Genomic DNA, 17,059 nt, shown 5'->3' on the forward strand with positions numbered 1-17,059 from the left:
AATTAAATTTTTACATATCGTGTAGTATAATATTCAGATACAGGTTGATTATTAAGACAGAATTTTCCTAGCGTTTTTCAAAAACTCATGCATGTTATGTGTATGTAAGCTAAAGCATTATTTCATATACAGTAAGTGGCTTACAAAAAAAATGTAAGAAAAAAAAATTAATAAATATTCTTCTAGGAATAATTGTGCTATATTATATTAAACAAAGGATCACCTACTAGGTCATCCACATCTGGCTCCCACCCCTGGAAACTCCAGAAAACCCTGGAAGCTCTGATATCTCTACCCCATGATTCAGCATGCAGTGTGCAGATATGATAAAAGAGACTGAACATCTTTATAAAACCATACTGCATAATACAACCACTTACAGACTTGTTTGTTGTAGTCCTTCAGACAATTGAGTTGATACCTAAGAAATATCTGCCAGTTTTCTCATTTCCATCTTTCAGCATATAGGTGGACAAAACCATCATTTGCTCCACCTCCCTTCTTCACCCACTATTTCTTTCAACAGTTAAAACAATGATTTCTATCTCTCTATACCATCTTTTTACATCAGAGCAAAAGAATAACATCATTTAGCAAAACAAATCTATAAGCAGGAATCTGAAAGGCTATCAGATTGGAGAAAATGGGGCATAAGACAAGGGAAGAACAATGCTTTAAGATCTACTTTCAGAAAGGAAAACGGAGCAACAGTTTTGCCAAATTAAAACCATTATATTCTACTTTCAATTAAATTTGCTTTGTTAGGAAAAATAATTTCCTAATATACATTATTGTCTGCATATTTAAGAGTACATCAAAAATCATAAGCCAAAAGCTAATCCTTACACTTATTTATTGCCCTTTCATCATATTCTCACTTTCAAATCCTTCCAATCTAATTTGAAAGACTAAACTGTATCAAATCACTGCACAGAAAAGCTTCCAACTGTATGGAAAGGAATAAAACAGTGTTGCATTGAATAATTTTTGAAAAATTGAATATTTTTTCTAAATTCTGTCTCAGCACCCACTTTTTTCCATATAAATAAAGGTCAGCATAAGGAACTTTTGGCATCAACTAACATTACATCTAAATGGTTAAAGAATATTTAACATTTCAACTAAAATGATTAACAGAAAACACTTTAAAATAGCTCTGCAAATAAAACTCTAGTTTCTCTCTTTCCTATGGCTACTGTATTTTCCATGGACTGACCTTAGTCATTTGATCTGCATCTGGCCTGACTGCCGGAGCTACGTTTAGGAGTAGCTTTACATGCTCACGCACCTCCTCGGGTATGTTCTGAAGAGTACTGGAGCTTAAACGGCTCAGCTGTGGAAGTAATTCAAGCATGAAGTCAGAAACCCCTGCATGTAACTATTTCCAGCATAAAACAGGCCTACACTTTGTTCTCTCTCTATCCACGCATTCGATATCCCTCCCTTCTCGCTCACAATCCTCTCTGTTTCCCAAGAGCCTACCTGGTTTAGGTCCCACCCTGATTTTTGCAACTTCCCATTGTAGTTCAGGTCATCAGAGAACACAAACATGGTATTTTAAATAGTCAAATGTCATTATCTAAGGTGTTGTTTACACACATTAAAACACAGTACATACTGTGTGGCAATGGGCACCCACAGAAGTTACAACAAAGGAAACCTGAGTATGAACAGACATTACGCCAGCTGATCCAATTACCTGAGACACTGTCTTCTGTTAATGTTCACAGTCCACAAAGAATGTGGATAGCTTAGTGGATACCAAATGCCATGTCAAGTGATCAAATCACCCTAAACCCAGCCCTCCTTCAATGGTCCTACATAGGTAATCCACTGCCAGATGTTTCATACTGTTACTAACAGGTAAGCATTATTTCACAAGACCAGCATTCAACACATTTACAGAGAAATTAGGTGAGAAATGCTATTTTTAGTTTATAAAGTTGGTACATGTAACCTCCTCTAAACATATTTTTGTTGCTCATATTTTACTATAATTACTTTTCTTCTTATAAAAACAATATGCAGGGTAAGATACCATTGTCAAATGGTTTATGTTTGAGCGCAGATAGTGTTCTCGATATTTAAAGATATTTTACAGTAATAACTTTTCAAATATGAAAATCAACAAACAGTAGTCATAAAAAGAACAAATACCTGATCCAGCTGTCTACTAAAGCTTTTATAAATATCTTGCTTGTTGACCTCAAAAATTGGTTTCCCTTTATTGAACACTGCATACATAACAGCTCCCAGAGAGTACATATCACTGGCTGTCTCACAGCTCACAGAGAGAATATATTCTGGTGCCAGATACTCAGGATTTGGAAGACACAAGGATGGCAAGTTTGGATCCCATTCCTTACAAGGGAACTTCGGCTACAAGAGAAATATGAGAAGTAAAATGAAATACATTTATCAAGGATTTTTAAAAATCATTTTCAAAAAGAAACGCAAGCAGCAAAAACTAATTAAGCCGCTCAAATTCCATTATGAATCAAACAGAAACAGAGTAAGACAAAACTGTTAGGAATCTCTGTAGCTTAGAGTGATTACCTGATGCAGCTTTATCCGAGTATTAGAGCTGGGAAGTGTAACATAAAATCAAAGCACTGCTGTAATGGGGAAACATGAGCTATGATGGAATTCATTTTAAGAGGTAGCAACCAGGCACTGAGTAGTTGCAACACACTGAGTTAGGTAGGCTTGCATGTCATCCAACATGAAGGGGAGCAGAAGTGATACAGGCTCCAGCCTCTGTTTGAAACCACTACTAGTCTACTGTGGCCCCACTGAGCCCACTCAGGCTCTTTTTCTGAAACAATCAAATGCAGCACTTCAATCCAGACCTGTGCCATATGTTCTGACTTTTGACCAACAAAATACAGAGGTGAATACTAAATGAACGGTTCTATTCTAGAATGCAAGATCATGAAATTGGTTTCTGGCAAAGACCTGAATTTGAAATTGAATGATGATAAATACAAAGATTATTACCTCCTGTTCAGATGGATTTGTTGATTGGATACAAAAATCAAATCCCATAATTTTCCATGCTCCACTCTTATTCAAAATTATATTTTCAGGAGTAATATTTCCATGGACCATTTTGACACTGCTATGCAAAAATGACAAACCTTCAGAAACCTGTCCATAAAAGATCATTATTTCAGGTTAAATATTTCCCCAAACATCCTATAAGACATTTACAAAAATTCTGTTTTTATGATCACAGTTAAATTCCTAAGTTAACTAAGAAACAATTTTTCATCACTATTTTAGCCTATGTCTTAAAAACTATGCATGAAGGAAATTAAACACAGATGGGTAATCAGTAGGTAAGATTATTAATGTCAATTAACTATCACAGCATAAGTGTGGTGGTGCATTCCCCCCTTCCCTCTGGCCACATAATCTCAGACGAAAAATTGCTTTATGAAGCTGATCAACATATTCACCAAACAAAACCTGGGAGCTAATGGTTCTCCACAGAACGTAAAGAAAAGATTCACATATGGAAGAGACAGCTGTAGCAGAGACATTTACATTGAAAATAAAAATTAATTGAATTTTCTATTTTACATGTCAGAACAATTAAAAAAAAGAATAGCAGCTTAGAGCTTCTAGTGTTTATCCTCTCTTACACTTAGAGTGATCAGGGCACTATTATCTCTCACCTCACTGTTATTTGATTCACTATAGGGAGACAAAACTTTGGCAGTGTACTGACATCATAAAGAAAAAATCATTAATACTAAAAGCAGAAAAACATTATAAAGACAACCTGTACCATACCTGAAGCAAACCATATTTGGTCTCCACGTCATAAAGTTTGTATTCTTTAATGTCTGATGGTAAAGGAGAAGGTAGGTTGTCCCAGCTGCCAAGAACATTAGCTAAACTTGCACAGACTGGTTCTGTACAAAATGCCAAGCAATCCCTGTATAGGAAATGCATTAAAAATTTTCTTGTACATAAATGTAATATATCTCTTGACTGCAAATAAAGAACCATACAAACACCATATTACATATTGCCAAAGTACCTGGTGCTACCAAAACCGTGTTATATTTCAGGTTTTGAATTCTTTTAATACTATGCTAAAGAGAAACACATAAATATCCAAAGTTTTAAAAAAATACTAGAATTAGGTTATTTTATTCTCTAACATTCACATAAATCACTAATGATGCATACAATGCTTCATACGTAGAGTTTTTTCAAAAACAGTGCTTTTCTTGTCCTGATCCAGGAAAAATTGGTCAAATAATTCTTACTACTATTAAAGCTTGTAAAATAAGACTTCTACCTATGCCTAAAACCAACACGTCCCTGACTGAAGCAATACTTAATGAGGTCAGACAATGATCAGAAACTAAATTAATCTAAGGGAGCACCAGAATATTCTTTTACTTTGATAACCGATAGAGAAGAAGATGTGCAAACACAAATACACTTGTTATATGAACTGCAGTTTGCATGTGAAGTGACTGTTCTCTAAATTATCTTATTTTTTTTTTCTTCAGGAGAAATTAATGGTTTTGCTTATGCATTTTTATCTCAGTTGGGTTTGAAAAGCACAGAAGAAGCAAACTTCCACACATAAGGACTTGTACTAACACTGTCAAAATTTCAGATTTCAAAACTGTCCTGAAACCAGTGTATGTCTCAATTTCACATACTTCATGCAATGCAGACAAAGTCATTCTTTACATTCACATTCTTCATACTGCTCTGCACAGCAGTGGAGGCCCTGGACAGCCATTGCAAATCAGTCCTTAATTGTTTTATAGGGTTTTTTTTGAGAAAGCATTACATGGATGGTAGCACACATATCTGCTTTAATGATCATTAATTCATGAGAACACTAAATACTGTATCAGTATGAACACAGAAAACAGAAACAGAGTAACAATAACAAAGATACATTTTTTAATATAAAGTTATTGGCAAGAAGATAGAGCCTAACTTTTTGATCACGCCATAAAAACATCAGAAGACGTCTCAGCAGGAAAGTACCACATATTTTTTAGGTATTTCAATAATTAACAAACTTGACCTTTGAAGTAAAATAAGGCTGCTGAAATAGGCAAACCTCTTACTATTCATCCACATTTAAGTTTTATCTACTGTTTCTCTAAAAGAAAAACAACTGAACAGTAAAAATACATTGAATGCTAAGTGTCAGCCCACCTGAAATTTTTTTGTTTGGTTTCCTCCCTACCATTCTGTTAATGACATACCTTTCATGTTTCTATTAATATGACCAGGACTATAAAACTTGTTTCTGTTATAAACACAAGTCAAAACAAGAACATAGAAAGACAAAGTCCTTTATTTGCAGTCTAACTTCAGCTTTACCCCAGAGCTTATCCATTTAGCTATGGTTAAGGCACAGATGATAGAAAATACCTAGGGAACAGTTATTCAGTGGTTTTCATACCAAACTCTCTGATTACTGCTTTGAGGGAATAAAAAGATGGCTGCTTATTTTTTACTTTAGGAGGCAATTAAAAAAAGGGCCCAACCCAAAGTATTGGAGGGATGCAGTAAAACTAATTAAAATAGTAGAATATTGCAGAAGCTGATGTCTGCCATACAGAGCAGCTGCCTTAACAGCTTCCTGAATAATATCAACATGAAATTCAGAGTAATAAGAGTAATAAGATAAGATAAAAACTTTATTATTTTTTATTTTAAAAATAAAAAGTGATGGTCAAAAATACATATGCTTTCTACAGGGAAACAATGTAACAAATGCAGTGTCTAGCAGGGACAATTCACACTACTACTATTTTTAAAGGGTAGGAATGATATAATTATGAGTTAACCCACAATTTGTTTTTTATCCTTTTCTTCAATAACAAGCTGAACATAAACTGCTTTCCAGTGCTGTTAATGGAATTCAAGACCATCTGTAAATAAACATACTAATATTAAATATTTAGTATAGATAAGGAGTTATTCATATAAAGGCATGTTAAGAGGTATACATAATTATATTTATTATATACTTTTATATTAAACATAACTGTGTTGGATAATTGGATCCAAACAATTGGATTGGATTATTGGATACCAATAATTTGTAGTAGAAACATCCTAGTAATAGTGGAAAAACTATCTACACACTAGGGTCAGAAAGGTTTTGCCTTTCTTTCCATATCTACTTCAGCCCTCCAGGTACATCAGGTATCTACTTGCTCCATGAAGGAGGAATAAAAGGTGACCTGCAAGCAGTTCACTACAACTGTATGTTACTTTGGGGAAACACAAAAAAGAAAAAAAAAAAAAAGAAGGAAAAAAGATCAGATACAGTCTAGCCAGAAGCCCACATGAGATTTCTTCAAGAATAAGCTCTCTGGAAAGATCTGAAACCCTAAAGCAATCTTACAGCATGCTTGCACAAGGTTACACACACATATACTCTACATAAACCTTTATTTTATGAATCTCCTCCAAAAACTGTTACATCAGTTTCTGGCACAGCAAGCAACTGTACAGGGTCTGTGCTTCTGGTGTTTCTACCAGCAGCTCACTGTGCTGAGTATGGAAACAAAAACAGCAGAAGCAAAGTGTAAGGCACTACTAAAAACTCACAAAGAACTCTGCTGTAGCTACACTGTTAATTTTACTCAAAAGGCTTAAATGCTTCATAAGAATGCCACCAAAGCTTTCTTAAAGGTATGAATCTTAGCCTTTTCTTCTGAAAGGCAAAGTTCAGGGGAAAAGTTGCTGAGTCAATTGGGAAACTGTGACAATTTTAGGAAGAAGCCTGAGGTGTACTCTGGGATTCACTTGCATACACTGTAATTTGAGATGCCCCTGGGCCATTTAGCATGTAATAGCTTATTTACTGTTACTGAATACTGAAAGCTGTCTTCAACTACCTAATTGATTTTCTTTATGCCATTGTAAGGGACATACTAGATCATACCTGCAATGACAGCTTTGAACCCCTGTCAATGTGGAATGTGTTTAGTACTGAAGGAGAGATAGATATGAATATGCAAGTGCAATTTAATCCAATAAACCTGTCTCAAGGCAGGCATTGCAAAGATGAAGAAGCATTCCTACAGTATTCTCGGCTCCTAGAAGCCATTTGGAAAAATTCAAGAAACCACAGAAAGGAAGGACATTATATAATGTATCTTTACCAGGCTACCATTTAGGATCACAGAATGGCTGGGGTTTGAAAACACTTCTGGAAATCATCTAGTCCAACCCCCTTCCTGTTTGGGGGAAAAAATCCTAAAACCTCCATGATCTTCTCTGGTAGGATCAAGATCAAGATATTTAACATGAAACCTTTATTTTCGTTGTTAGATTTTTGTATCCCTACAGCTGAACAATAAATCTGTAAGACTAACCAGTTATTGTGCCTATCAACCAACCTTTCATAAGTCAAATAAGCACTAAAAAAACATGGAGAATTTTGTCTCCCTTGACTGGCACTTAAGGGCATTTTCAACACATATTTAGCTGCAATACATACAATTTACCAAAAATCACTAATCTCACATCTACTAAATATGTCTCATACATGGAGCAAAATGTATGAATAAGTTTTAAGAGAAAACCATTTTAAGATTGTTCTTTAAAACCAAAATTAATTAAAGCACCAAATTTTCATGCTGTAATAGTCATGTGTAGCCTTACAGTTTCAGCTGGACTAAAATCAAGCAATAGATTATTAATTAGATTAATTAGATTCACACCAGAACTGCATTCTATGGCTGGGGGCAGAGGTGGGTGGGTAGGGTGAATACCTTGTCATATAAATAAATACATACACTAAACTTAAATCTCACCAGATGCATGTATTGAATGTTTCAGACAGTTTACATCCAATACCAAAACAATGATTAAAAATAACTGTTCTCTACTTTACTACAGCTTACCTGGATTCTTCTAATGGATGTTGAACAGTAAGTAGTCTAGGGTGTCGAAGCCTAGTTAGCTGTTGAACACCTCGTTTTAAGGAATCAATAATCTGATCTTTTTCAAACTTTTGGTACTTGTCTATTAGCTTCTTATCAAAGACAAAAACAGCCACTTCCTGAAAATAACCAACAGAATTCACTCATTATATAACACAGCCAAAAACCTAAGCCTATACACAATTATATACAAATGTGTTTTTTCAATCAGCAGTACAATCCCACCAAAAGAATAACCAAACAAATCAAATTACTTGTTTTTGTTACTTAGTCCCAGCCATGGGAGAGGTTACTACATATAAACTCTGAAATAGATATTTTGAGTTAAGGTACTAATGCTCCTTTATTGTATAAACAGTATTGCATAAACTATAACCCCAGCCTACACAGTGACAAAGCAGCAGATCCACAGTTAGAAATTGGCTTGATTTTAAGTAGACGAAAGCATTTATATCAACAATGAACTCTTAAAATATTCCGAGTATATATCAAGTGTTGCTTCAATCACCAGGTCCTGTCTCAGTGCTCTTTTCAAACCAGTACAATTTGACATAATAGTCACAGTAGTCTATTAATCTGATTAGACCTTTCACATGATAAAACATTAAGAATTTTGTAATGTTTAAAGATGTGTAAAAAAAGGTCACAAAAATGTTAAAAGCAGAGAAATCCTCTCTGACTTCTGAAACTGGAGCAGGAGAAAATTAAGAAATTTGTATGAAACTGAAATTACAGAGGTCAATGTAAAATGAAAGATTACATCACCATCTGGGAAGTTGTTAATGTGAAATTTATCAGCTGATGAAAAAAGGAATTAAAAACTTTTATGATGAAACAGACTTTTATGTGCTGCTACAACAGCATTATGAATAGTAATAAAGGTTAGAAAGCAGCAGAGAATAATATGAAAATACAGTTTTCAGTCCCAAGAGGAACTCTGTGCTCTTTTACTGCACATTTTATAACCATTACTCTAATTAAAATCCCACCAGAACAGCTATATTATGTATTTAAAAAAAACCCAACTATGAACTTTTAGAAATAGACTATCCAAAATATGAAATTCAGCGCAATACACAAAATATTGGTTTTTAACTATTCTCATTAAGCTGTTAGCAGGTGAATACTTCTAATTAGCTCAAGTACACTTTTCCTGCCTCTATCCATATTGGCTCCCTCCTCCAACTTTTAAGTGGGATAGCTCAAACATTAACACAAGGCATAGAAGAGCAATGACAGGGATGGAAGACATACACTGAACAGTGCATGACCAATAACAAAATCTCAAACTAAGACAGCACTTCTGAAAAAAAAACTTGTTCGATGATAAGTGAAAAGAATCAGAAAGTGAGTATTTAAATCAGCTATGGTTTGAATATTTTGTGGTGGGTCTAAGTAACTTCTATTGGTGCTTGCTGCAATCCTGCATTGTTTATTTAAACTCATTATTCCCTGCGCCTGGCAGAAGAGAACACAATTTGTGCTCCAGATGCTTACCCAGCTGACTCAAGGCCATTTTGTCCCTCTTGACTGTCTGTAGCCTTATTGTTAGGACCTACCTTCTGAATTCTGATAGCTTTACAACTGAGCTGGCAAGTACTTTGTGACCTTGCCCTATCTATTTATGATTGTACTTTCTAAGCAGAAGGACAAGTGCCATATTATGTCAGAAAAAGTATAAGTGCAAAAAGTCTAAGATGAGCTGAAATACATACTGTGAAATTATAGACCTATATATAACCAGAGTGACTCATAAATCTTTCAAAAAAACACCAGCAAATCAGCTATGAAATAGCACCAGACAAACATATGCACGTAGGTAAGTAATTTTCTCACATTCTGTTAGGTTGTTACTCAGTCACCTACACAGTAAGCAGGAAAAGACAAAGTACATTAAAAAAATAATAACAGATAAACATTCAGAAATCCTGGAAAAGCAGCAAGGCAGAAACCAGGCAGAACTCAGAAAAGAAGAAGACAGTCATAGATATCTACTGTCACCAGAGATAGAATATTTGTAACTGTCCACTGGCGTAAAATAGGAACAGAAATAATCCTGAAAACAAAGATTTCTGATGAGATCTACTGCTGTAATGTTAAAACCTCTACATTTAGCTGTTTTACCTGGCTACAATGACTTAAAATATTACTTGTGTTGTGACAAAGTGACAACAACAGGGGTAATTAAGCCCTTACATCCTCCTTGTCTGATTACAATATACACTGCAAAAAAAGCTTGTAGCTTCAAGCTTGTAATACAGCAAATATGTGCAACTCCGCAAAAGCGACTGCTATCACCTGGAAAATGACAGCCAGCCAAAGAACATTCAGAAAGTACATAGGAGAGAAATAAAAAATGTTAAATGTTGTATACAGGTAGAAATCTTATAAAAGGAAGGCTTTATAATATCATGGCTTAAGCCTGCTGATTCTGCTGGGTGCAGCTAACAGCTACTCTGTTCCCATGAGAAAATATCGTAGGAATGAAAGTCGGTTAGCACAACAATTTATTCTTGTGAGAAAGATAAGTTTGCACCTGTAAAAACAACAAATTGATCCCATGAGAATCAGTGAAGAAGATATGTAAACAATCCAGGGACAGAGACATTTGATAAACATGCAAAATCCCATTTACTGACCAATGAACTGAGTGTCAGTTTATTGTCAGCCAATTAGATATAACACAGTGCCTTCTGATAATCCTATAAAATATGACCTACGCAATAAAGGTTCTGCTTTTCCTTCATGAAGAAACTGAGTCCCTTATTATTGCAACAGTTAAAGAACATTATATTGCAATACAACACACCATAAGCTGTATTGCTGCAGAGTTTTGTTTTGCAATGTCAAAGTGAATGTTGACATGATGTTACCTAACTGGTAATATTAATAATGAATGATAACTGCGTGTCAAAACAACAGCCATCTAAAATTCCATGCAGTACAACTGCTGCTGTATTTTTAATTACTAATGAAGGCATACAACTACACAGATGTTAGTCAGGGTTTACAGAGATATTACAGGACCACGTGGAGCACCTGAACTAAAACTGTAAAATTATTGGTCAGAACATCCATTCAAGGCTTGAAAAACTTGATAGACAGGAACCTAGTTATATGTACTCTGTCTACTCTACAGTGAAAGAAACTTGCCACAATTCTCCACACCTCAAGGATACATGTGCTGCAGGTTGAGTGTTTACTGGTAACATAGAAGGTATAAAACCTATCAAAATTAACATGCTTCCAATATTATCACTTCTTTGTATAGATGAGCAGGACCAAAAAAAAAGCCCCAATCAACTGTATGTTGGGTAAATTGAGCAAATGCACAGAGATCTGCAGCAGCTAAAAAAATGCATGAAAACACGGCAAAAGTACATGATTAAATATTATTCAGAATCTGTCACACAGAATCAGATGACACATTCTTTACACATTATTTATTCTGTGTATTACATTTATCTATTTGCTACTGTTTATTTGACTATGATCTAAAAGATTGTGTAAACATTTTCCGAAGTTATTCCTTTGTGTCCATTTCTTTTTGGTACATGTGCAGAAAGACAATATATTGTCTAAGTATTAAGCTTAAGTAAAGACCATAATTTATTAACAATTCTATTTACACTTTGAAAACTGAATTTCCTCCCCAAATTTGAAAAAAAACCTTTTCATATTTCTATAGTGCAACAAAATCATTTTCTGTAATAACAATTCTTAAACTCTGTTTTTGGCAAACCCTCTTCTGAAGTCACAGTCCCATATTTATTTATTTATACATATGACTTCAAGTGAGTCAAGGTTTGAGTATTAGTGCTCCAAACCTTAATACTTTAAGGAAACTAAAAGGGAACAATACTGATCTGAAAGCAGCATAGGGGAAGCATAACTAACTTCCTTCACAACCCCCTCCTCCATCCCATGCCTTCCTGTTACAGTATCTCATTAACTTAACATTTCTAACTGCTCAATTTCTGTATGGTAGCTGAGCAAAAAATGGCAGTGTCTTTTGCTGACAACTAATGATGACACACTTCATGGTTGTTTTAAATTGTAAAAAGTCAGAATTGTTACCAAAAAATAGTTGCAAGGTGCAACAAAATGGGGAACCAATCCATGTTAAAGCAAACTTCTTCCTTCTTGTCAGATCACTTTTTTTAACTTGATTACTCACCTGCTTTGTTGATTTTTTAGTTCCATTAAATATCTTCCACGCAAGACCATTACCTCCACTGGCAATATGTCGCCCGACATCGAATTCCCTGGTAACAGGATTTCCCATGACTGCACTGGTGACATCAGCTGTCACCTTTGTGACAGTGCTCTTCAGCTTATTCAGCATGGACTCCATGGTTTCAATTTGCACCAATGACTTATCCTACAAAGACAAGAAAATAAAGGTTTCACAGTCCTCTCAATTCAACCATTTCTTGAAAACAGTAATTGAATAATGCAAGGGATTTATAAACTACCCCCTACAGAAAAGGTTCACACTTTGTGTATTAGTATCCATCAAAAAGAGAAACAATCTGAAGGAAAAAAGACTCTTAATTCCAGTGCTCACAGAACTACTCATTTGTCTGAAGCTAAGGATTGTTTAAGATCTTGGGCCAGCAAAATAATGGATGTATATTATACAGAGAGCAAATAAAAAACAAACACATTCTTTCCTACAGTGCTTTTCAAAATACAAGCTCAAAATTCAGTATTTTGCCCATTAGATTACTGACATTACCATGATCCAACTATTAACGAACTTAAGTGCACAAGAAGGAAAGAAGAAACCATTTCTTTATGCTTTACCAAAACTGTAAAAGGAAGTTTTTTTTCACATCACCTTTCAAATTTTAGAGCTAAAAGACTGTGGCAGTTTCCAATTTACTTCATCTTCCCCTGTAGTGTGTACTTGTGGGAACTGACAATGGCCAAATAAGAGATTTTTAGACTTCAGGCATTAGCTTGAGCCTGTGTGAAAATAAGTCACACAACTTTCTCACTCTGGTCTGAGAAATCATAAGGAGGAATCCAAACAATCCTTAGAGAAAGAAAACAATCTTTGAGGGTGTTGTTTGTCACCCTGTTATTTTCTTGCAAGAAACCGTCAAGGGGTGGTGTTCCTAATTGTCCAATGATGGTGATATGTTAGTTTCATGACCAATGAGAGGTTTACCTTTTCGGACCTTCTCAGAACTGTCTATAAGAGATCTGGAAGAATAAAACTTGCTCTCTTGTGCAACCAAGCTAGACAGTCTGTGTTGTTACTTTCACCATTCCTAATATAGTGCAACATGTACTTTCATCGTTTTCTATACTTTCATTATAAATCTGACTTGCCTGTTCTGCAAGAGACAAATTCTGAACCCTGTGTCCCATTTATACCATTGTTTCTCTGATAATGTACACACAAGAAAGAACAAAGGCAGCAAAAAAAACAGGGAAAGAAAAAAAAAGATACAGACTTTCATCTTCCTTATCTGTGTGAACAAAGAAAAAGAGAGAATGCAAGAAGAAATTATTTCCTGGAATCAGTATTATGCAGTATATTCAAAAGCAACACTTAAGGATATTTCTTCAGTCTCTCTTTCAAATAAGATGTAAAGACATCTGTACACTTCAGCCAAACTTTAATCAAAATCAACCACACTGAAGTTATGTGGACATGCACTCCTTCTCTCCCTGGTACTATAGATTTGATTCCACTACAAATCAGGACAAATATTCTGATTAGGTTTCAATTGCAAAGACAGACCTGTAATAGAGGTCTATAAATGTAAAAGAGGTTATAAACATATTAAATGATAGTTAGGAAATTCCCTGTGTTATGGAACAATTCACTCCATTGCAGTTGTGTGTAACAGTATCAGCCAAACCACAAGCAAACCACATCACAGCGCTGCATGTGGAACAGCCGTTTGCTCTATCTTGACTCTTGGTGCAGTTATATCCCACCTTCAGTATTCTACCTTAGGGAAATGCAGGAACTCACTAATGCCATGCTCCATAGCTATTTCTCCAATTTCCATGTCAGCTGAAGTGACACAGCTTCATCCTCCTAAATGACAAACCCTACCAGGAATTTTAAGAAAATGTATTTTAAAAAAGACATGAATCCAGCTGCACAGATCTCAATCTCACAAATACTCAAACCTAAATCACATATAGTAGTTATGACTTCAACAGGGCAACCCAGGAGCAGAACCAGATGTGACTAAAAGCATGTTAAGGGTGGAGTTTGTCTCAGCTATGGGGACTGTGAGTTTTAGATCTAAGAAACTGTGTCTGAAATCAACAAGACAATCTTAAGAATAACTACAAATGTGTTTGGTACCTAGTTAGTGTTTTGTTGAGAACATAACCTTGAAATAAATTATGGAAACACAGAATTCCTTTATTAAGTAATTTTATTTCGGTATTTGAACTTTTATTATTACAATAAATTAATTTTACTTTATGATTCATGACATGGAAAAACACATTCACATCCTAACTGTACAGCCCAGACCAAACTGCTATGAAGACACTGGCTAATATCCCTGTATAAAAGAACTTTCATTAACCTGATAAACAGGTACAAACAAGGATCATGGATAATTCTAAAAAGGAGCTATAGGCATTTCCAGCTCTCAGCAATTTTATTCAGCAGCTACTCTGAAGGCAAATTCAATAGGCTAAAAGGCTATAAAATCAATCCTAATGAGTTTAAGATAATCCCAAATCTAATTTACTTGGGTTTAGATCTTGTGTTTTTTCCATTGTTTTGTTCACTCCCAGCCATCAAATCTTCTCTAGTACCAATGCAACACCATTTTGTGTTAGGGCTCTCAAAATCAATAAAACACTTTGCAAAATTAACTGCAGAAATATTATGAAAAAAATGCATGTGCACACATATTGAAATTCTTTTGTGTAAATCTGAAAGGAAGCTTCTCTACACAGATGGTGGGAAAATGGTGTAGTGTTCATTAAATCAGAAGTGCCCTCTGCTGTGGGCGACAGACTAACTGCAGTGGGTAGCCTGGAAAAGCCACTAGGTGAGAATGTCAATGGCATTCCAGTATCTGAAGTGCTAGAATTTAAAATTCCTGGTAGACCCTGTCCAACCTGCTCCCCTCCAGCTTGACAGTAGGAAAACTATTGTTTAATTTAGCTTCTGAGCAAGTAGTACCAAGAAACGTATTTCTCAATAAGCAGATGGGGTTTAAAGCTTACATCCACCTAACTGTAAAGGTGCAGAAATACTCTTATCAACATTTGAATGGAAGCTAAAATAGTAAACTTTGCTTTATAAAAACAGTTGCTATCACCAACTACAGTTAAAAATTTATATGTCAACAGGAACAATGTACCTAGAAAACCTATGCCCCACCAAAAATATCTGGTTTGGATAGTATCTATAATACCACAATTCTTGACAAGTTAACCACATCTGAAATACGCAAGTCTAGTTCTCCACTGCAGGAAAACTTGTTTGTTCAGTTAAGACTGGTCTAGTATTTCTAAAAAAAATTAATAACCAAGTGGCAATAAAGTCAGTCACCCACAATGAAATCTGCATTCCAAATTAAAAGGTAATAAATGAGACAAATGCAAAATCTGAAGTGTAACAAACAACACAGGACATATAACAAAGAAGAGTTTAAGTTTAAAAGTTTAAGAACTCTTCCTGTTTGAATATCATGAGTACTATTAATGCTACTTATTCTGAGTCCATGAAACCTGGAACTAATCCTAAAAAAATTCTGAATGTTCTGAAGGTTCAAGATGTTTTTTTAATTAATGTCCCTCACAATCAGTAATAGTTTTTAAGCTGATGCACATCAGCAATCATATGGCAGCATAAGAACAATCACTTAGCAAGAGAGTAAACAACAGCCAACACTGAGCTCAGAAAGGAGGCAAAACTTTCAAAACGTTGAAATATAGGCTGCTGAAATCAAAAACAAAGACTGTCCACCATTTTTCAATTCTCACTCGTATAAAAAAAGCCTGCATAATGCAAACCCATCAAATTTATCCTCAAACTAATTCATAGCTTCATCTGATGTATGGCTGTGGGTGCACACTGTACAGCAGTACAACACAAACTACTACTATTCGGAACTATACCAAGCTGGGATTCCCCTTTGGGAACCAGGACCAGCAGGCTGGTGCACAGCTACTTCACGCCACCCAACTACATCCTATCCACCTGCCCCAAGAGAGGATCAATCCACAGAAATAAATGCTGGAACAACTGAGTCACAGCAAACAAAAGGACAAAACCCAGCATTTTTCAGGCACAACCAGTCTTTTGCATTTGTCACAAAAACACCGAGAGGGTCGAACGCAATGAAGTACTGTGGAAGGCTGCTCTCGCCGCACGACACCTTCTTAACTTTCATACACAATTTCGGACCTGAGCTTCAGCTGAGTCCCTACCAAAAGCTCACGGAACGACATCCACGAACAGGGTTGTGGCTGCCGCCTGATGACAGGTGAAACCCAGCCCGTGCGCTGCACAAACCCGGGTCAGCCTCTTGCGGGCCAGTTCTCCCGGACCAAGTATTTATACTGTTGTTCACAGCGAGAGCGGACTCGCACCGCTCCGCGCCGCAGGGCCGGTGCCTGCGCTCCCTGCTCCGCGGGGCAGCCGGGAGCAGCGCGCCGGGCGGCGGCCACGGGCAGCAGGCGACCCGCGATCCCTCGGCTCGGCAGCCCAGCGCTCCCCGCCCGGCCCTGCCCGCGCCGCGATCGAGCCCCCGGGGCGGCCCTTCCTCTCCAGCCCTCAGCGCCGGGCAGCGGGGACCCGAGACCGGCGGCCCCGCGGAGCCGGCCGGCCCTGCCCGCCCCGCGCAGCGCCACCAGGCCACGGGCAGCCGCTCTCGACCCGGGCCGCGGCCTCTCACCTGAGCCCGAGGGAAGCTGCCGGCGCAGCGCAAGGCTGCCCGTCGCCCTGAGGGCCCGGCGGGCCGCCTGTCACGCCGGCTCCGTCTCTCGTTCGGGCCCCGTCCTGTGGCGGCTACTCCATAGCGACGGCGGCAGCCTCGGCGGCGGGGGGGGGGCGGCCGGAGCCCGGCTCACTTCCGACCCGCAGGGGCGGCGCTGGGCGCGGCCGGGGGCGGCGGGCGGGAAGTGAT

General features: G+C 37.0%; 1 protein-coding gene across 2 annotated transcripts in view; it reads right to left on the bottom strand.

Annotated features, from left to right (window-relative positions):
- Nucleotides 1-16,995, bottom strand: part of SCYL2 (SCY1 like pseudokinase 2) — a 35,344-nt gene extending 18,349 nt beyond the window's left edge. For both annotated transcript variants that reach the window (XM_088055312.1, XM_005519456.3), the window contains exons 1-7: nucleotides 16,829-16,995; nucleotides 12,118-12,321; nucleotides 7,902-8,059; nucleotides 3,796-3,940; nucleotides 2,998-3,147; nucleotides 2,158-2,379; nucleotides 1,217-1,333 (exon numbers count right to left, since the gene is read on the bottom strand). In XM_088055312.1, the coding sequence (XP_087911438.1) occupies nucleotides 1,217-1,333; nucleotides 2,158-2,379; nucleotides 2,998-3,147; nucleotides 3,796-3,940; nucleotides 7,902-8,059; nucleotides 12,118-12,294 (969 nt within the window). In that variant the 5' untranslated portion in view covers nucleotides 12,295-12,321; nucleotides 16,829-16,995. The remainder of the gene's footprint in view (nucleotides 1-1,216; nucleotides 1,334-2,157; nucleotides 2,380-2,997; nucleotides 3,148-3,795; nucleotides 3,941-7,901; nucleotides 8,060-12,117; nucleotides 12,322-16,828) is intronic.
- Nucleotides 16,996-17,059: the final 64 nt, after the last annotated feature.

This window comes from Pseudopodoces humilis, chromosome 5 (assembly GCF_049639895.1).
Source record: "Pseudopodoces humilis isolate 2021_Gansu_Grassland_sample_001 chromosome 5, ASM4963989v1, whole genome shotgun sequence".
In the NCBI taxonomy this organism is placed as follows: domain Eukaryota; kingdom Metazoa; phylum Chordata; class Aves; order Passeriformes; family Paridae; genus Pseudopodoces; species Pseudopodoces humilis.